The sequence below is a fragment of the Theropithecus gelada genome, chromosome 16 (assembly GCF_003255815.1).
Source record: "Theropithecus gelada isolate Dixy chromosome 16, Tgel_1.0, whole genome shotgun sequence".
Taxonomy (NCBI): domain Eukaryota; kingdom Metazoa; phylum Chordata; class Mammalia; order Primates; family Cercopithecidae; genus Theropithecus; species Theropithecus gelada.
In genome coordinates, this window is record NC_037684.1 from 14,998,089 (window position 1) to 15,020,241 (window position 22,153).

The following is a 22,153-nucleotide window of genomic DNA, read 5'->3' on the forward strand; positions in this document are numbered from 1 at the left end:
GATTGCTTGAGCCCAGGTCAAGGTTGCAGTGAGCTGTGATCATGCCACTGCACTCTAGCCTGGGAGTGAGACCTTGTCTCAAAACAAAACAAAAAACGTAGCAGTAAATGATTGTGAGCTTATCAACCTATTCTGGAAGATATATGTTCCAAACAATCTCTAGAGAGAGATAACAGCTCCAAAGTCCTCCCTTTAACATTATAAAACATCATTAAATGCTAAACAAATGGCTTAGATTTTAGGATTGAGGTCACTAAAATCAGTGTGGTCACCTAAAATTTGTATCTTACCTAATAAAACTGAACAGAATGATATGCTGACTCATGGTGCTGCAGGTCATTTTAAAGAATTATCAAACTTACATTTAAAAAGAACATGGCTGGGCACAGTGGCTCACGCCTGTAATCCCAGCACTTTGGGAGGCAGGGGCAGGCAGATCACCTGAGGTCAGGAATTCAAGACCAGCTTGGCCAACATGGTAAAATTCCGTCTCTACAAAAATACAAAAAAATTAGCCGGGCATGATGGCGGGTGCCTGCAACCCCAGCTACTCGGGAGGCTGAGGCGGGTGAATTGCTTGAATCTGGGAGGTGGAGGTTGCAGTGAGCCAAGATTGCGCCATTGCACTGCAGCCTGGACTACAGAGTGAGACTACATCTCCAAAAAAACCAAAAACCAAAAAACAAAAAAAAAACCACAATAAGAATATGAAAAAATCTTTTCTTCCTAAGATTTTCTAGGCAACTAGGAAAGAAAGGGGTAAAAACAGTCTGAATGGTAAATTCAGACTAGCCACATGAGATCAGCTTTCCACATTTGTGAAATATAATCATCATCTCTACTGAATGTTACTGAAAATGAAAACAGGGTAAAATATAATTGCAGAATACTGCTTTAGAAAAACTTTCACAGAATCATATTTAGGTATTTTTCCCATTCACTTCATATAATCTGGATTCATTCATGCCATAGTGTTTATTTATACTTTAAAGTAACAAGTCCACTTGTACACATTGGTTTCACAGCATCAATAAATTTGTACACTTTGAGATTTGTTTCTGGGTTATAATTCTTCCTCTGGTTCTCGTGACCGTTTGCGAGTGCTCAAGGAACCTTCTGTTTGCAATGAACATGCAGAAGTAACAACAGTATCTCTAAATCCCTGAGGCTGAAAGATAAAAAATACATATACAAATATGATTTAAGAACATTTGAAGACTGATCTTAGAAATATTTTTAAGTAATTAATAAGAAAGCTACTTTATTCTAGGGCCAGGTGCGGTGGCTCACACCTGTAATCCCAGCACTTTGGGAGGCCGAGGTGGGTGGATCACAAGGTCAGGAGTTCAAGACCAGCCTGGCCAACATGGTGACCCCCATCTCTACCAAAAATATGAAAATTAGCTGGGCGTGGTGGCGCACACCTCTAGTCTCAGCTACTCTGGAGACTGAGGCAGTAGAATTGCTTGAACCTGGGAGGCGGAAGTTGCAGTGAGCCGAGATTGTGCCACTGCACTCTAGCCTGGGCGAAAGAGCGAGACTTCGTCTCCAAAAAAAAAAGAAAGTTCCTGAGATAGAAATTTATCAACCACTGTGAATGAAGAGGATAAATCTCATGGATAGGTGCCTAAGCCCGGGTTATATTAACAGTATTTTATATATACTTATTTATACACTTGCATACACACACACAGAAATAACATTGCATTATAAAAATGTTCTGTAAAGGACAATCCTAACAAACTTTATGATAGCTTTGTTAAAAGAAGTAAAAGGAAATAACCTAAGTCTTAGGTACTTTACAGATTTATTTTCATAATTAAATACTCTAAAGTTTTCCAACTAGGATATTTCTCTCTTTTTTTTTTTTTTTTTCCAACTAGGCTATTTCAAAGACACCTGGGCAGTACAAAACTAAGTGGATAATTCCGTTTCAGAATCTCTATTTCTGTTTATGTCCTTATAAAAATGAGATAAAGCCTGGCCCAGTGGCTCACGCCTGTAATCCTAGAACTTTGGAAGACTGAGGAGGGCGAATCACTTGAGGTCAGGAGTTTGAGACTAGTCTGGCCAACATCGCGAAACTCCATCTCTACTAAAAACACAAAAATTAGCCAGGCGTGGTAGCATACGCCTATAATCCCAGCTACTAGGGAGGCTGAGGCAGGAGAATTGCTTAAATCAGTAGGGCAGAGGTTGCAGTGAGCCAAGATTGCGCCACTGCACTCCAGCTTGTGCAACACAGAGAGACTCCATCTCAAAAACAAAAAGAGATGCCAAAAATACATTTGGCTCAACACTATTGATAAATATGTATATTTCAGCCAAAAAATGTGTGTTCTATGATGTAAATTCACAGAAAAATTAACATCTTAAAGTGGGCTATATTTGGTGGCTACAATAGATCTATAATACCTACAGACCAAAATAAATAATGTTAGTATTTTTTCTTTTCTGGAAATCTTCAACAACTTTCACTTTAAAGATGTTTAATATCCTGACATTACATATGGCATGGAACACACTACCCCAAAATAAGTATTTCCTCTGTTCTTAAGAATAAATTTCAGTCCATTTGTGACTACAATATTCTGTATACACTACTATTTTGGGGACAATGTTCTAAGCATCAAAAGCTGTCCTCAAATATGCTTGCTGCCTACAGAAGTTAACAGAAGCAAGTTGTAAATTCTCTCTTTAGATAATTACTGCCCATCAATATCAAAATCCCACTCTAATCAAATAACACTGACTTTGATTTGAAACAGTACTGTGGATTCCTTCTGGCTGGGTGACTTGTACAATGTTGCCAACCTGCTTAAAAAAAAAGAATAAATACATACAAACACATGAACTTAATTAATTAAAAGTTCAGATGACCAAACTCATAATTTAAATGTTTAGGTTTATTATATTAATAATTCTATTATTTTTTCTCTAAGAACACAAAAACGAGAGAAATATTAAATATACACCCTTCAAATATCCGTATGTATATGAGTTATAAGAAATTTTAAAGCAACGTAAAAGTCCAATGACTGATTCAAATAAATTATTTTATATATGATGAGATATTACTTATGCTAAAAATTAAGGTGGGAGAAAATATTCAAAGAGATAGGAAAGTATTAATAATATACTAAATAACAGTTATACCATATAATCCCATATTTGTAAGTATGTATACACACATCTAAAAAAATTGATAGAAGACTACAATAAAAAAGTTAATAGTTGTTATCACGAAGTAAAGGTTGCTTGCTTATATTTTCCAAACTGTCTGCAGTAATCATGTTTTTTTCATTATTGCTGAAGAATGATGTTAATTTCTTATACTACAAATGAGAAACACTTACTCATATTACACCAATAAAAATAGCTAGGAAGACATTGTTTTAAAATGATGCAGCCAGGCATAGTGGCTCATGTCTGTAGTCCCACCTCTTTAGGAGGGCAAGGCAGGAGGATCACTTGAGACCAGGAGTTTGAAGCCATCCTGGGCAACATAGTGAGACCCTCATCTCTGTAATAATATATAAAATGATTATGTCCCAAAAATAAGTCATGACAGAACAAGATCTGCTTAGGTGGGATTTTACTATATATATATATATAAATAATTTATTTATTTATTTATTTATTTATTTATTTATTTATTTATTTATTTATTTTGAGACGGAGTCTCGCTCTGTCACCCAGGCTGGAGTGCAGCGGCGCAATCTCGGCTCACTGCAAGCTCCGCCTCCCAGGTTCACGCCGTTCTCCTGCCTCAGCCTCCCGAGTAGCTGGGACTACAGGCGCCTGCCACCATGCCCGGCTAATTTTTTGTATTTTTAATAGAGACGGGGTTTCACCGTGTTAGCCAAGATGGTCTCGATCTCCTGACCTCATGATCCGCCCACCTCAGCCTCCCAAAGTGCTGGGATTACAGGCGTGAGCCACCGCGCTCAGCCGATTTTACTATGTTTTATACAAAGTAATATAAAACTGAAAGCTAAAAGTAGCTGAGAAATAAAATTCTAAGCTCTTATTAACTATATTCAAGTACTGTAACAGCAACAAATATAAACAAAAACCTTTAAAACTGCTTTTTGGCTGGGCGCGGTGGCTCACGCCTGTAATCCCGGCACTTTGGGAGGCCAAGGCAGGCAGATCACCTGAGGTCAGGAGTTCGACACCAGCCTGAGCAACATGGAGAAACCCTGTCTCTACTGAAAATACAAAATTAGCAGGGCGTAGTGGCGCATGCCTGTAATCCCAGCTACTCGGGAGGCTGCGGCAGGAGAAATCGCTTGAACCTGAGAGGCGGAGGTTGTGGTGAGCCGAGATCGCACCATTGCACTCCAGCCTGCGGAAAAAGAGTGAAACTCCATCTCAAAAAAAAAAAAACCCACAAAAAACTACTTTTAAGAATTACTTTAAAACTGATACACTGTAACTTATTCACAATAGCCAGAGGTAGAAGCACCCAAGTGTGCATCCACAGATGAATAAACAAAATGTGGTATGTACATACAATAGAATATTCAGACTTAAGGAAGAAAATTCTGACACATGCTACAACATAAATGAGCCTTGAAGACATTATACTAAGTGAAATAAGCGAGTCACACCAGAACAAATATTATATGATTCCAATTATATGGGGTAGATAGAGGAGTCAAATTCAGAGACAGAAGGTAAAATGGTTGGTGATTGTCAGGGCCTGGGGGTAAAAAAGAACGAGAGTTAACATTTAATGGATACAGAGTTTCAGTATGGGAAGATGAAAAAGTTCTGAAAATGGATGATGATGGTTGCACAATATGAATGTACTTAATGCCAGTGAACTGTATGTAAACATAAAGTGGTAAATTTTATATTATACATATATTTTAGCACAATGTAATAAAACTGAAATAAAAAATACAGATTCTAACGTAGAGGAAAGTAAGATTCTCAGAGTTATAAGTGTCATTTATTTACACAAAATAGAATGATTTGTTTTCAAAGACAATTCAAAAAGGACATTTTGGCTTTATTTGTTACTCTCTTAATTTTGAAATTGCCCCTCTTCTCAGACACAATTCAAAAGAAAAACAGAGACCAAAATACAGCCGAATCCAAAATGTCCTATAATCCGTAATTGCAACTTTAAACATAAACAAAGTAACTGCTAATATGTAATACAAGAATAGCTATGTTGAGGCTGGGCGCAGTGGCTCACGCCTCTAATCTCAGCACTTTGGGAGGCCACGGCAGGCAGATCACGAGATCAGGAGTTCAAGACCAGCCTGGCCAACATGGTGAAACCCCGTCTCTACTAAAGATACAAAAAGGCCGGGCGCGGTGGCTCAAGCCTGTAATCCCAGCACTTTGGGAGGCCGAGACGGGCGGATCACAAGGTCAGGAGATCGAGACCATCCTGGCTAACCCGGTGAAACCCCGTCTCTACTAAAAAATACAAAAAACTAGCCGGGCGAGGTGGCGGGCGCCTGTAGTCCCAGCTACTCTGGAGGCTGAGGCAGGAGAATGGCGTGAACCCGGGAGGCGGAGCTTGCAGTGAGCTGAGATCCCGCCACTGCACTCCAGCCTGGGCGACAGAGCGAGACTCCGTCTCAAAAAAAAAAAAAAAAAAAAAAAGATACAAAAAAAAAAAAAAAAAAAAATTAGCCAGGCCTGGTGGCACGCACCTGTAATACCAGCTACTCAGGAGGCTGAGGTAAGAGAATCACTAGAATTGGGGAGGCGGAGGTTGCAGTGAGCCAAGATCGTGCCTCTGCACTCCAGCCTGGGCGACAGGCCGAGACTCAGTCTCACCAAAAAAAAAAAAAAAAGAATAGCTGTGTCGAGTAGAATTACAAACTTTTATAATTCTTTAGGGTTGATAATCTATCTTTAATGGAAAAATTCACAGAAAAAGAGAGGCAAGGTGTATTTTAACCTGCCTTAATAGGAAATGATTTTTTGAATGACAAAAATCAGCTAACTTTCTGAAAAACTGGTATCTAAATCACCTCATATCAACGGTATGTCCAAATAAGGTACCTAGTACATTTATCCTGAGGAAATTATTAAAAAGTGATAAGCTTTTAAGAAGCATTTACATGCTTATTAAGAATCCTAAAGTTGGCCGGGTACAGTGGCTCATATCTATAATCCAGCACTTTGGGAGGCTGAGGTGGGCAGGTCACTTGAGGTCAGGCATTCGAGACCAGCCTGGTCAAAATGGTGAAACCCTGTCTCTACTAAAAATACAAAAGTTAGCCAAGTGTGGTGGCGCATGTCTATAATCCCAGCTACTTGGGAGGCTGAGGCAGGAGAATCACTTGAATCAGGGAGGTGGATGTTGCAGGGAGCCGGTATCGCGCCACTGCACTCCAGCCTGGGTGACAGAGTGAGACTCCATCTCAAAAAACAAAAAAAGAATCCTAAAGTCAAAGGGGCATTAATTATTCAGGTTGAAAATCATCCTCAGGCCGGGCGCAGTGGCTCACACTTGTAATCCCAGCCCTTTGGGAGACCAAGGTGGATCACCTGAGGTCGGGAGTTGGAGACCAGACTGACCAACATGGAGAAACCTCGTCTCTACCAAAAATACAAAAAATTAGCCAGGCATGGTGGTGCATGCCTGTAATCCCAGCTACTTGGGAGGCTGAGGCAGAAGAATTGATTGAACCCAGGAGGCCGAGGTTGTGGTAGCTGAGATCGCGCCACTGCACTCCAGCCTGGGCAACAAGAGCGAAACTCCATCTCAAAAAAAAAAAAAAAAAAAGTCCTCAAATTTCTAGGTAAAAATACCATTTTTATGCATCATGTCTCTTTAGAGATCTTTTTAAATGAAAACTAAACCAAAGAATCACTTGGCTCATGGCCCCAGTTGAGATGTAGCTTAACATATGGCTGAACTACATAGCTTGGGTCAGGAAGAAATAAGACAGAAGCACAATTTGTGCTCTAAAACTGAGCACACATATGAAACACTGTGTGGGGGTGTTGATTTATTACTCCACTCTACCACCAGATCGTCTTGGCAAAGAGTAGTGTAATTCTGAATAATCTTGGCCTCGTATAATCATGAATATGCAAATTGGAGGAAAACCCACATAATATAAGGACACAGACAAAAGTATTTCTTTTAATAACTGTTGGAATATTATTCCATCATTAGTCTAAGGGTAAAAATCAGGTATTACTGGTGAAGGACAGGAGCTGGGGCATGAAACAGTACACCTAAGTTCAATTCCTAATACAAATTTGGCTATTCAAGATTTTTAGTTTATGGATGGGTGCTGTGGCTCACACCTATAATCTCAGCACTTTGGGAAGCCAAGGTAGGTGGACTGCCTGAGCTTACGAGTTTGAGACCAGCCTGGGCAACATGGCGAAACCCCATCTCTACAAAAATTAGCTGGGTGTGGTGGTACATGCCTGTGGTCCCAGCTACTTGGGAGGCTGAGGTGGGAGGACTGCTTGAGCCCAGGAGGTTGAGGCTACAGTGAGCTGAGATCGCACCACTGCACTCTAGCCTGGGCAACAGAGTAAGACCCAGTCTCAAAAAAAAAAAAAAAAAAGATTTTTAGTCTTCCTCTCCAAATGAAAAATGTTCATTTTTATAACTATTTTTCACTGATAATGAATTTCTATTTCCATCCTTTTAAAATAAACTAAAATTTAAAAAGCATAAAAGCATACAAAATTTCATCCAACTTTTTTTTTTTTTTTTTTTTTTTTTTTGAGACAGAGTCTCACTTTGCTGTCCAGGCTGGAGTGCAGTGGTTCAATCTTGGCTCACTGCAACCTCTGCCTCCCAGGTTCAAGCGGTTCTCCTACCTCAGCCTCCCGAGTAGCTGGGATTACAGGTGCCTGCCACCATGCCTGGCTAATTTTTTTGTATTTTTAGTAGAGACAGGATTTCCCCATATTGGCCAGGCTGGTCTCGAACTCTCAACCTCAAGTGATCCACCTGCCTCGGCCTCCCAAAGTGCTGGGATTATAGGTGTCAGCCACCATGCCTGGCCTCATTTAACTTTTTTTTTTTTTTAATATCTTAGAGATGGGGTCCCATTTTGTGGCCCAGCCTGGAGTGTAATAGCACAATCATAGCTCACTGCCACCCTGACTTCCTGGGCTCAAGCGGTTTTCCCAACCCTGGCCTCCCAAATAGCTAGAATTATAGGTGCCCACCACCACGCCCGGCTAACTTTTTATTTATCTATAGAGGTGATGTCTTGCCATTTTGGCCAGACTGTTCTCCAACTTTTGGGCTTAAGCTCATGCAACTTCAACAACTTAAAGATGCCAGGTTTCAAATGATAAAGAGCAAAACTACTTCAATTCTATTAAATGACGTCAATTTATTTTGGTTACATAAAGTATGTACATTATTTATCATATATCCACAGCCTGGAAAAAAAAAAGTTTGAAGAAAAAAGATTTTACCTAAAAAAAGGAATAAGCTACATATTCAGATTGGCTGGCAATCAACGCAATACTACAATTACCTTCTAGAAACAGTCATCATAGAAGAAAAGAAATGAACTCTATTATAAAGTCAGCTATGGCTGGGTGTGGTGGCTCACGCCTGTAATCCCAGCACTTTGGGAGGCCAAGGTGGGAAGGTCACTTGAGGTCAGGAGTTCAAGACCAGCCTGGCCAACATAGAGAAAGCCCGTCTCTACTAAAAATACAAAATTAGCAAGGCGTGGTGGCAGGCGCCTATAATACCAGCTACTTGGGAGGCTGAGACAAGAGAATCACTTGACCCCAGGAGGTGGAGGTTGAAGTGAGCCGAGATCTCACCATAGCACCTCAGCCTGGGCAAAAAGAGCGAAACTCCCTCTCAAAAAAAAAAAAGTTTATAAAGTCAGCTATAAAATGTAGATAATACTATTTCAGCCTATAGCCATACCACCCTGAATGTGCCCGATCTCATCTGGTAATACTATTTCAAAGAATTATGTGGAAAATAAAATAAAATATATATACATACACATACATACGTGTATGTACATATACACATATATATGTGTATATATACATGTATATACATCTATATGTATACATATATACATACATGTATATATACGTATACATACAGTGCTTTGCACAATAAAGGACAGTTAATAAATATTCAATAAATAGTAGCTATTATTTAATACTTATTCAGTTAACCTTTCTGGGCCTTGGTTTTCTGACTTTTAATAATAATCGGTATAGGTTCTGCAAATAATTATTGAAAAGATTATCTGAAATGTTGTAAAGTGCCTAGTAAAATACCTAGTACAAGCAAGCACTAAAATGACAGTATGAAAAATAAAAATTAAAATTAAAAAAGATCTTATGAGATGTAGAAAAAATATTATAGAACAGCAGATTTCCCCCAATCTATCTATATTCAATGTTGGTGTTGTATGTCATTTTCTTTTTTGGGGGGGGACGGAGTCTCACTCTGCCACCAGGCTGGAGGGCAGTGGCACAATCTTGGCTCACTGCAACCTCCGCCTCCCGGGTTCAAGTGATTCTCCTGCCTCAGCCTCCTGAGTAGCTGGGACTAGAGGCATGTGCCACCATACCCAGCTAACTTTTTATTTTTAATAGAGACAGGGTTTCACCACGTTTGCCAGGATGGTCTTGATCTCCTGACCTCATGATCCACCTACCTCAGCCTCCCAAAGTGCTCGGATTACAGGTGTGACCCACTGCGTCCGGCCATGTATTTTATTTTCTAATTTCTTGGGAAGGATTTGTAAGAAGGTGAATTCATAAAAGGTTAACTCATGGTAAGCAAGATTTTCTGATCTCTTGGGTACCTTATCAATGCTAACTTCTAGAACTTGACAAAGAAGTCAAAGTTTTCCTCCTGATGAGTTCATAAAAAGATGAAATATCTTGCTCTGCTCCTATTATTTTTCTTCTTAAATGCATTTTATTAGTGAATATTTAACTATAGTCTGAAGAAGACTACTGTATACTAGCTCAGGCGTAATTCCTATGAAAAAATAAATGATGGAATGTGCTTTACAGAATAACCTAAAACTGGGAAAGTATAAACAATATGTTCAAAAGACTCTCAGCTGGAGAACTGTTGTCAAATCTTTACAATACAGTTTGGTGCCAAGAAAAGAACTCCTTTTGTGGCTCTAGTATACAGCAACTTAACTTACAAAACTAGGGGAACTATCTCAAATTGTGATCATAGAAAAAAAATTAGGGGGAGGATTTACCAGACATATTGGTTTAAAGTAAAAAATTTGTTTAAATTAGGGGGAGACAGTCAATAGTAAAGCACTATGTATTGTGGGGAAAAAAACGTTACCTGAGCTCTTCGCAAATACCATTTTTAAAGAAGACACAAACTGCACGATCAGTTGCAAAAGATACATACAGAAGTGTAATCGATTCTGTTATGAGCTTCGGGTCCGCAAAACCTAACTTGGTCAGGCAAGATTTTTTTCAGTTTGTAAAACAACAAAGAAATATAGATTAAAAAATAGACGATTTCACTGGCTAGGCCCAATATGTATTTAAGTGACCCTTTATTCCATCTTTACCCGCATGCCTTTTAATTTCTCCCTTTATTAGAGCATTTCCAAACCAAGACCTCTAGGTTATACCAATTAATCACAAAGCAGAGAGGCTAGTATAAATCTGACATTTTCTAGAAGTATAGAAAAGACTTCACTGCTTTCAATGGCCTATTTTCAAGAAAATAAAAGCTGGTTTGTTCACTTGCTCAGCAGCTTTAAAAACAAATACAAAGATTTCATGCTGCCATACTTTTAAAGAACAATACTTGTGAAATGCAGGTAAGTAACTGGATAATAAAAGCCGGAGAGCAAAATACAAAATGAAAAAAAAAGACACAATTTCATACAAGAAATACACTAAGGAACTAAGAAAAACCATTGTATGTTCCAAATAAATTAATTTTAAAGCTAACCTCAACAATTTTCCTTTTGTCCTGATTTTGTTCTTTTTTTTCAATCTCTTTCAGGAACACAGAGTACTCACCTCCTTCTACATGGCTAATAAATTGTTTCAAAGAGCTTTAGAAAATGGCATTCCTTGGCCACCTACTCATTTCGGGTGCATGCGCCCCATCATTTAAATATTCCAGAGAATTTCCTATGTAGCTAAATATGCAGTAATAACAGCACATTTCTATGTTTGCTCTAGGTGATATCAGACAAGGCAACAAAAGTGTTACTTCATGGGTCATTGTATATCTCATCCACAGGACTAGCTCTAAGAAATCTGTAAGTGTTCATTCAGTGTAATTAACCCAATATTCAGAATTATTAACTTGTTTCTATACTGACCTTTGCTTTCGGTCCCAATGAAAGATTAGCCGTATTGTAGCAGCATGTCCCCAGCTTTCCCCTAAGAGTAAAGAACATAATAACTGTATATTGCCTTACTGACTTGGTTATACATTTCTCAGAACGCCTCTGATCAAACATAATCTTACTTTATTTAACATAACAAAAGTTTACTTGCTTTCAAAAAACCTGGAAAATGAGTAATATCCTGAGATTACAAGATTTTTACCAATCTAGGGAAATAATGCAAATCATTATTCTCTATTTGCTTTTAGAAAACTTTATTGTCTGAGTCCATATGTGTGTCAATTTTCCATATTATCAAGCCTAACATATTTCTGACCTCCAGAAGAAAAGTAAAAACTCTGGTAAAATATTCTTTTTTTTTTTTTTGACATCAACAGAATATGTAATTAAGTTGTGGCATATTCATGTCATGGAAATGAACTACACTGTCATACAACAACATGGATGAATCCAAAAATAATAATGAGCAAAAGTTGTCAGTCATATACAGTATAATTCTATTTATATAAAAGCTATAAATAAGCGACTGTTGGGGATATACAGACAGTAAAATCTATAAAAGCTAGGTGACAATTATACAAAATTCAGGACAGTGGTTGCCTCTTTGGGGGAGAGTACACGAGGCTCCTGGGGTGTGGTAATGTTCCATTTGTCAGTGTGAGCAATGGGCATCTGGACATTTATTATTGTTCTTCTAAATACACATTTTCATTTGTATATTCTATTTCACATTAAAAAGAAAAAAAGACCCAAAAAAAGCATTAGGTGTAACTCAAGATTTAAGCAATGGTGCTTGGGAGTACTATCGTATCATGCAGACACAGTGCAAGGAAATGAAAAGGTGGATATAATTTGTGAGGTAGAGATGATGGGCTCAGGATTGGACAAACTGAGCTCCTGAAACACAAGACTTTTATTATTAGTCATATTAGGTGTGAAACTGCCCTGAGATCACCATTTGCTTTTATGCTGGATTTGGAGGGCAAAGAGGGCAGTTGAACTCAGCAATTTACGTGTCCAGCACTGAAAATCTTCATGGTAAACAATTACTAATAGGTTATATGTTAGGTTACTTCTCAGTCCCACTCAGCTCAAAGGGTTTGTCATTACCCTACTGATTTGCACTTCTAAGTCTTCTGCCTGTTGCATTCTGATGATCCATTTCTATGCAAGACACAGAATCTAAAGCTGAGACACAGCAATAGAAGACCAAAGAACAGACACAGCAACAAAGTTTGTATGAAACAAATCAGGAGGGTAGGAATGAGATTTTGATGTGCATCCTGGCCAAATTCCAGAACTAGCCAAGAGAGGTCCGGTTTCTAATTCCAATCACAGCAAATTCAGCCATCTTATTTTCACACAGAAGTGGTCTACGTTGATTTTTAAATCTCTTTAAGGGATTAGGGAGCCTCTGAAATATAAAGGAAACTAAACTGATAGTAATGTAAAATGAGCAGTGACCTATCATACCAGCAAACACTGTCAAAAACAGAAAGCTAATGGTGGGACTGAAGTCTAGAACACAGGAGTTATGTTTATCCAGTGCTGCACTGTACAACAGGGCAGTCACTTGCCACATGTGGCAATTTAAATTTAAGTAAAATTCAATTAAACATTCCATTCCACAGCTGCACTAGCCACATTTTAAATGCCTCAATAGCCACATGTAGCAAGGGCTACTGCACTGAAGAGCACAGACATAGAACATTTCTATCATAACTGAAAGTTATATTGAACAATATCCTAGCAATATCCAAGATAAAGGGTGTTCTGCTAGTAAAGTAAGGTCGGCATCAGAATTATTACAACTTAAGCATAACATTCCTGAGGGCATCCATTTCCATTTATTTGCTTCTCTGCTCACCAACTCTGAACCCCTGCTTTCCCAACTTTCTGGTATCTGGGAAGAAAATAAACTGACTAGAAAACATAAATTTCACTCTGTCTGACAATTGTAATTCTCACTAAATTTATAAATTCGCTTTCTGATTTATCATGGCGTGCTGAAAGAATGAGTTTGAGAAAGGCTGAGTTTGATTACCCCTGAGTGGATCCAAACATTAGGAAGCTCTTAATTAAATGGGTGATAGAAAGTGACAAAAAGAGGTGGAAGAAACATGAGAGACTATTACACTCCCTTCCCTAACCTTCCTCCTTTTCATCCTGCTCACCTGGGCCAGGTTAGAATCTGTCCTTTGTACAGTACCCTGTACCTTTCTATTGTAACCTTTACGACATTATCTGTTTATAGAATGATCTATGCCATTAGCTGAAAACTAGTCCAGGGCAGAAACTTTTATTTTTTTTGAGACAGAGTTTTGCTCTTGTTGCCCAGGCTGGAGTGCAATGGTGCAATCTCAGCTTACTGCAACCTCTGCCTCCCAGGTTCAAGCGATTCTCCTGCCTCAGCCTCCCGAGTAGCTGGGATCACAGGAATGTGCCACCGCACCCAGCTAATTTTGTATTTTTAGTAGAGACTGAGTTCTCCATGTTGGTCAGGCTGATCTCAAACTCCCGAGCTCAGGTGATCCACCTACCTCGGCCTCCCAAAGTGCCGGGATTACAGGCATAAGCCACCGTGCCTGGCCAAAACTCTGGTAGAATATTCTTTAAGATTTTAGTGGAAATAAACCTTGAAGCATTGCATTCTAACAAAACCACGATATTCACTGTAATGTGATTTGTATTTAAGTGTATTCACCCCTCCTCCTCTCTAACACTGTGAACTCCTTGGGGGCAAGAATTTTGACACAATAGTTGCCAGACAGTAGATACGCACTTTTTTAAGAGTCTTACTCTGTCCCCCAGGTTGGAGTGCAGTGGCACGATCCCAGCACACTGCAGCCTGTGCCTCCCAGGTTCAAGCAATTCTCATTCCTCAGCCTCCCAAGTAGGGGGGATTACAAGTGTGCGCCACCATGTCCGGCTATTTTTTTGTATTTTTAGGAGAGACAGGGTTTCACCATGTTGACCAGGCCGGTCTTGAACTCCTGGTCTCAAGTGATCCGCCTCGGCCTCCCAAGGTGTTGGGATTACAGGTGTGAGAGGCTGTGTCTGGCCACTCAATAAATGTTAAATAACTAAAAGGAACAGCCAGTATTTAAGGGTACTGTGCTTAGTGCTAAGATTAACCAGTGAACAAGACAAATACAGTCTGCTTTCATGAAGCTATAGTATTCAATGAGAATCAAATGAAAGAGATAAGAAAAACTGTGATTAACTAAAATGTTTATCTGATTAATTACCCACCTAATGCAGGAACGAGCAAGGCCTGATTTTTATCAATCTTTGTTGTCATCTGATTGGTTAAAATTACCTACAAAAACAAAATGTAAGAAAATTAGGTGAGTCTCCTTAAAAATTATCAAGTAGACCAGCCCGGCCAAGATTGTGAAACCCCATCTCTACTAAAAATACAAAAATTAGCCAGGCATGGTGGCATGCACCTGTAATCCCAGCTACTTGGGAGGCTGAGGCAGGAGAATAACTTGAACCTGGGGCAGGCAGAGGTTGCTGTGAGCCAAGATCAGTCCACTTCACTCCAGCCTGAACAAAAAAGCGAAACTCTGTCTCACTAAATAAATAAATACATACATACATAAATAATTAATCAAGTAAACAGTCTTGTGATTTTAGTAATCTGAAAATAATCTACCTATTACAGACAGCCATTTAAGTAATACAAATTTTTCTGATAAAAAATTTTTAAAATATACTCATAAAAAGATGGAGTTATCTGAAAATATGATTCTACTGATCATAAAATATTTTATTTTCATACTTTAGAGATGAGGTCTTGCTATGTTGCCCAGGTTGTCCTTGAAGTCCTAGACTCACATGATCTTCCCACCTCAGCCTCTTGAATAGCTGGGACTAAAGGTGTTTGCCAAATCTAGCTCATAAAACTCTTTTTTTTTTTTAAAGAGACAGGGTCTTGCTGTGTTACCCAGGCTGATCTTGAACTCTGAACTCCTGGGCTCACACAATCCTCCTGCCTCAGCCTCCCAAAGTGCTGGGATTACAGGCATAAGCCACTGTACTTGACCTATAAAAAACTTTTAAAAAAATTAGCTGGGCATGGTGGTGCACAACTGTAGTCCCAGTTACTCAGGAGGCTGAGGTAGGAGAATTGCTTGAGCCCAGGAGGTTGAGGCAGCAGCGAGCCATGATCCTGTCACCGTACTCCAGCCTGGCGAACAAGTAAGACCTTGTCTCAAAAAAGAAAGATTGAGTCTCGCTCTGTTGCCCAGACTGGAGTGCAATGGTGCGATCTCAGCTCACTTCAATCTCCGCCTCCCAGGTTCAAGCAATTCTCCTACCTCAGCCTCCCAAGTAGCTACGATTACAGGTGCCTGCCACCATGCCTGGCTAATTTTTGCATTTTTAGTAAAGACGGGGTTTTAATATGTTGGCCAGCCTGTTCTAGAACTCCTGACCTCAAGTGATCCACCCACCTCAGCCTCCCAAAGGGCTGGGATTATAAGCATGAGTCACTGTGCCTGGCCTGAGTCCATGTTCTTTATCATTACTGCCTCCCTAGAATATTTTTATTGAAAGGAATATGAAATCCTTAATAAATACCTCAGTGTTTATACTTTTAGGAAGGAGGCAAATATAGTATTACTGTTTATAATTTTACAGGAAAAAAGGAAACTGAGGCAACAAATTATGAGAAGAGACTTAAAACTCATTTTAAAAAGTACAATATAAGTAGATGAACTAGGAAAAAAAAAATCCTAGTAGTCAGGTCAAATGACTCCAAATTATGATTATGCTAGTTGGCTAGTAACAGCCACAGGTGTTGCTTTGCAACTCACAGATGGCCTTCCAGGTTTCATATTGTTAATTCTCTTTGTATAAATACTGACCTACAAATAAGGTTCCAGGTTTTGAAAGACAGTAATTTTAAATAAAAGCAAGGAAAACAAAAGTGTTTAAGGTTGACTTAACATAGAAGTCAGATCTGTTATCTTTCCACCCAAAAATCTCCAGAAATGGTTACTTTATATACTCTTCTAATACATATCTTCCCTCCAGAAAAAAGAGTTAATATTGCAAACTAAAACTGATAACGAAATTCTTTGAAAAGCAGTAAGAAAAAGGTGTCTGCTCTGAAAATGAGTATTTTACATAAGAAAACTGAAAAACAGCCCAGGAGCGGTGGCTCAGGCCTATAATTCCAGCATTTTGGGAGGCCAAGGCAGGCAGATCACCTGAGGTCAGGAGTTCGAGACCAGTCTGGCCAACATGGCGATACCCCATCTCTACCAAAAACACAAAAAATTAGCCGGACATTGGGGCAGGCACCTGTAACCCCAGCTACTTGGGAGGCTGAGGCACGAGAATCGCTTAAATCCAGGAGGCGGAGGTTGCAGTGAGCCAAGACTGTACCACTGCACTCCAGCCTGGGCAACGAGAGCAAGACTCCATCGCAAAAAAAAAGAAAAAGAAAAAGAAAACTGAGAAAGAAACAAAAGGTTGTTTGGCTTTTCCCATTGCAGTGGTAACACCCTAACATTTCTGTCTGGCCACAAAGGAGAAATCTGTGATCCACCTAGATCTCAATTAGAAACCAAGTGGATGACAAAATTTTCTTCTAGTTCCCCTCCCCTTACATGCCACAGGGCATTCTCCATTTGTTACCTCTCACTAGGCACCTTAGAAAAAGCTAAGCAGGAATTTAAATTGGAAGCTTTTCTTTCTTTCTTTTCTTTCTTTTTTTTTTTTTTGAGACAAGGTCTCATTCTGTTGCTCAGGCTGGAGTACAATGGCATGATCTTGGCTCACTGCAACCTCCGCCTCCTGGGTTCAAGTGATTCCCCTGCCTCAGCCTCCTGAGTAGCTGGGATTACAGGTGTGAGCCACCACGCCTGGTTAAGTTTGTATTTTTAGTAGAGTTGGGGTTTCTCCATGTTGGTCAGGCTGATCTTGAACTCCCGACCTCAGGTGATCTGCCCACCTCGGCCTCCCAAAGTGGTAGGATTACAGGCATGAGCCACCACACCCGGCCGGCAGCTTTTCTTAAGAGTATTTTTTAGAAATGGGGTCTCACTCTGTCACCCAGGCTGGGGTGCAACGACACAATCATAGCTTACTGCAGCCTTGAAGTCCTGGGCTCAAACAATCTTCCTGCCTCAGCTTCCCTAGTAGCTAGAACTATAGGCAAGCACCACCATGCCTAACTAATTTTTAAATTATTTGTAGAGACAGGGTTTGGCTATGTTGCCCAGACTAACCTTGAACTCCTGGCCTCAAGTGATCCTCCCACCTTGGCCTCCCAAAGTGCTGGGATTATAGGCATGAGCCACTGTGCCTGGCCCACGTGTAGCTCTTAAAAGTTAAATTAGCTGGGTGTGGTGGCTCACGCCTGTAATCCCAACACTTTGGGAGCCGAGGTGGGCAGATCATGAGATCAGGAGATCGAGACCATCCTGGCTAATACGGTGAAACCCCGTCTCTACTAAAAATACAAAAAATTAGCCAGGCGTGGTGGCGTGTGCCTATAGTCCCAGCTACTCGGGAGGCTGAGGCAGAAGAATGGTGTGAACCCAGGAGGCAGAGCTTGTAGTGAGCTGAGATCGCGCCACTGCACTCCAGCCTGGGCGACAGAGCGAGACTCAATCTCAAAAAAAAAAGGTAAATTAGAGGCCAGGCGTGGTGGTTTATGCCTGTAATTCCAGCACTTTGGGAGGCTGAGGCGGGCAGATCACAAGGTCAGGATATCGAAGCCATGCTGGCTAACACAGTGAAACCCCGTCTCAACTAAAAATACAAAAAGTTAGCCGGGCATGATGGCAAGCGCCTGTAGTCCCAGCTACTCGGGAGGCTGAGGCAGGAGAATCGCTTGAACCTGAGAGGAGGCTGCAGTGAGCCAAGATGGTGCTACTGTACTCCAGCCTGGGCGAGAGAGTGAGACTCCATCTCAAAAGAAAGAAATAAATAAATAAGTTAAATTAAAACTATAAAGTCAGCAGCTCAGTAATATTAGCTATATTTCAAGTGCTGAACAGTCATACAGCTACTGTACTAGACTGTACATTTTCATCTTTCCATCAGATCTACTGGACAGTGCTGGTTTAGACAGAGTAGTTTACCCATTATGTACCTTCAGGAAAATATAAATCAAACTACTGATTTAGCAGGTATTCAACATGCCAAAATTAGAATTTCCGATTATTAGCAAATATTTGTATAGTAATTATATTACTTTTGCAAAACGATTGGCCTCTGTGATACAACTGAAAATTATTATGTGATTATGCCAAGCTTCTAAAAAATAGTGTTTTTTTTGTTTTGTTTTGTTTTTAAGACAGAGTCTTGCTCTGTTGCCCAGGCTCAAGTGCAGTAGACGACCTCGGCTCACTGCAACCTCTGCCTCCTGGGTTCAAGTGATTTTCCTGCCTCAGCCTCCCAAGTAGCTAGGATTTCAGGTGCCCACCACCAGGCTTGGCTAAATTTTGTATTTTTAGTAAAGACAGGGTTTCACTATGTTGGCCAGGCTGGTCTCGAACTTCTGACCTCAGGTGATCCACCCAGCTCGGCCTCCCAAAGTGCTGTGATTACAAGAGTGAGCCACCATACCGGGCCAAAAATTTAAAACGTAAAGTAACAATCACTTGAAATTATGAACTTCAGAGCTTTAAAAATATTTCTGCCATCCAATGTCCTTCAACCAATGAACAGATAAACAAAATGTGATATATCCATAAAATGCAAAATTATTCAGTCATTAAAAAGACATTGATAGGTGCTAAAATACAGATAAACCTTGAAAACATGCTAAGTGAAAGAAGTCAGACATAAAAGGCCACATACTGTCTGATCTGCTTATATAAAATGTCAAGAAAAGACAAATTCACAGAAATACAAAGCATACTAGTGGTTATGAGGGACTGAGGGAGGGTAGAATGGAGAATCACAGTTAATGAAAAGGGTTTTGGTTTTTTTTGAGACAAGAGTTTCACTCTTGTTGCCCAAGCTGGAGTGCAATGGCGCCGTCTTGGCTCGCTGCAACCTCCGCCTCCCAGTTTCAAGCGATTTTCCTGCCTCAGCCTCCAGAGTAGCTGAGTAGTAGGTGGGCACCCACCACCACAACTGGCTAATTTTTTTGTAGTTTTAGTAGAGAAAGGGTTTCACCACGTTGGCCAGGCTGGTTGCAAACTCCTGACCTCAGGTGATCCACCCACCTTGGCCTCCCAAAGTGCTGGAATTACAGGGGTGAACCATTGCGCCCAGTCGAAAAGAGGGTTTTTTTTTTTTTTTAATCTGGAACTGTGAGTTTCCCAGAACCAGAATTACTTTCTCCATAGGGTACAAAGTTATAGTTGACCATAAGAAAAATTTGCATGAGATTTGAAAAGTGACAGTCAAGGAGCAAACACTTTAAATATTCTGAAATTCATTGTGAGGTGGTTTCTTTTTTGGGGTGATGGAAATATTCTAAAATTATACAGTGGTGATGTTTGCAAAACTCTGTGGATACACTGAAAATCACTGAATTGTACATGTTGCAAGGATGAATTTTATGGTATATGGATTATGTCATTAAAGCTGTTTAAAAAATTATGCCAATAATTTAAAAAAACATATTTTTAAAGGACTTTCCCTATATCGATTTGGCAAAGATTTAAAAGACTAGTACCTGGCGGGGCGTGGTGGCTCACGCCTATAATCCCAGCACTTTGGGAGTCCAAGGCGGGCGGATCACCAGGTCAGGAGATTCAGACCATTCTGGCTAACACGGTGAAACCCGTCTCTACTAAAAATATAAAAAATTAGCCAGGCATGGTGGCACGCGCCTGTAGTCCCAGCTACCCAGGAGGCTGAGGCAGGAGAATCTCTTGAACCCAGGAGGCACAGGTTGCAGTAAGCCGAGATCGAGCCACAGCACTCCAACCTGGGCAACAGAGCAAGACTCCATTTCAAAGACATAAATAAATTAAACGACTGGTACCCAAAGTTGGTAAAGATATGGGAAAACAAGAGTTCCCATTCATTGCCGTAGAGACATACTTTGGAGCATAGTTTCTGAGGGTAATTTTATAATATAAAACAAAATGTTCAAAAATCTATTCCTTTGGCTTAATATTTTCACTTTAAGAAATTTATTCTAGGCTAGGTGTGGTGGCTCATGCCTGTAATCCCAGCACTTTGGGAGGCAGAGGAGGGTGGATCACTTGAGGCCAGGAGTTTGAGACCAGCCTGGCCAACATGGTGAAACCCCACCTCTACTAAAAATACAAAAACCAGCCAGGTGTGGTGGTGCATGCCTGTAATCCCAGCTATTCGGGAGACTGTGGAATGAGAAGCTCTTGAACCTGGGAGGTGGAGACTGCAGTGAGCCAAGAGTGTGATGCTGTACTCCAACCTGGGTGACACAGGAAGACTCTGTCTAAAACAGGAAAAAAAAAAAGGGACAATCAATAAGGAGGTGGTTAAAAAAACTACGCTACAGGCTGTGCACAGTGGCTCATGCCTAGGGAAGGTTGAAGCAGGAGGATCCCTTAAGCCCAGGAGTTCAAGAACAGCCTAGGCAACATAGTGAGACCTCATCTCTACAAAAAACTTATTTATTTATTTATTTTGGAGATAGAGTCTCACTGTGTCTCCCCAGCTGGAGTGCAATGGTATGATCTTGGCTCACTGCAACCTCCACCTCCTGAGTTCAAGTGATTCTCCTGCCTCAGCCTCCCAAGTAGCTAGGACTACAGGTAAGCACCACCATGTCCGGCTAATTTTTGTATTATTAGTAGAGACAAGGTTTCAACATGTTGGCCAGGCTGGTCTTGAACTCCTGACCTCAAGTGATCTGCTCGCCCCGGCCTCCCATAGTGGCGGGGTTACAGGTGTGAGCTTCCACACCCAGCCTCTACAAAAAATTTTAAAAATGACTGGGTGTGGTGGTGTGTGCCTGTAGTCTCAGTTACTCAGGAGGCTGAAGTGAAAGGATTGCTTAAGCCCAGGAGATTGAGGCTACAGTGAACCAAGATCATGCCACTGCACTCTAGCCTGGGTGACAGAGCGAGACTCTGTTTCAAAAAAAAAACCCAAAAACAAATACAAATACAAATACAAAAAAAACCTATGCTACAGTCAAACAAAATACTATGCAGTTATTAGCACAAAGCAGACTTGTAAGTAGTGTACATAGAAGAAAAAAAGTAGTGTACGTGGAAAGATGTTCACAATATATTAAGTGAAAAACAGGAAACTGCTTTGCACAATAGCATGTATAATATGACCTCATTTTCATTTCTTTTTGTGTTTTTGAAGACAGGGTCTTGCTCTGCTGCCTAGGCTGGAATGCAGTGGTGCGATCTCAGCTCACTGCAACCTTTGCCTCCCAGCCTCAAGCAATCCTCCTCCCACCTCAGCCTCTCAAGTAGCTAGGACTATGGGTGTGTGCCACTATGCTTGGCTAACATTTTTTTAAAAATTTGTAGCAATGAGGTCTCACTATATTTCCCAGGCTGGTCTCAAATTCATGGGCTCAAGTGATCCTCCCACCTTGGCCTCCCCAAGTGCTGGGATTACAGGCGTAAGCCACTGCGGTGGCATGACCTCTTTTTCTTTTTTTTTTGAGATGGAGTCTTGCTCTGTTGCCCAGGCTGGAGTGCAGTGGCGCGATCTCAGAACACTGCAAGCTCTGCCTCCCGGGTTCATGCCATTCTCCTGCCTCAGCCTCCCAAGTAACTGAAATTACAGGTGCCCACCACCACACCCGGCTAATTTTTTGTATTTTTAGTAGAGACGGGGTTTCACCGTGTTAGCCAGGACGGTCTCAATCTTCTGACCTCGTGATCCTCCCGCCTTGGCCTCCCAAA

The 22,153-nt window shown here is 40.5% G+C and overlaps 1 protein-coding gene across 1 annotated transcript in view; it reads right to left on the reverse strand.

The window, feature by feature from the left end:
* Positions 1–945: 945 nt before the first annotated feature.
* RAD51C (RAD51 paralog C) overlaps positions 946–22,153 on the reverse strand; it is a 43,148-nt gene continuing 21,940 nt past the window's right edge. The window contains exons 6-9 of the mRNA XM_025363538.1: positions 14,580–14,646; positions 11,301–11,361; positions 2,754–2,814; positions 946–1,168 (exon numbers count right to left, since the gene is read on the reverse strand). Coding sequence (XP_025219323.1) covers positions 1,064–1,168; positions 2,754–2,814; positions 11,301–11,361; positions 14,580–14,646 — 294 coding nt within the window. The 3' untranslated portion in view covers positions 946–1,063. The remainder of the gene's footprint in view (positions 1,169–2,753; positions 2,815–11,300; positions 11,362–14,579; positions 14,647–22,153) is intronic.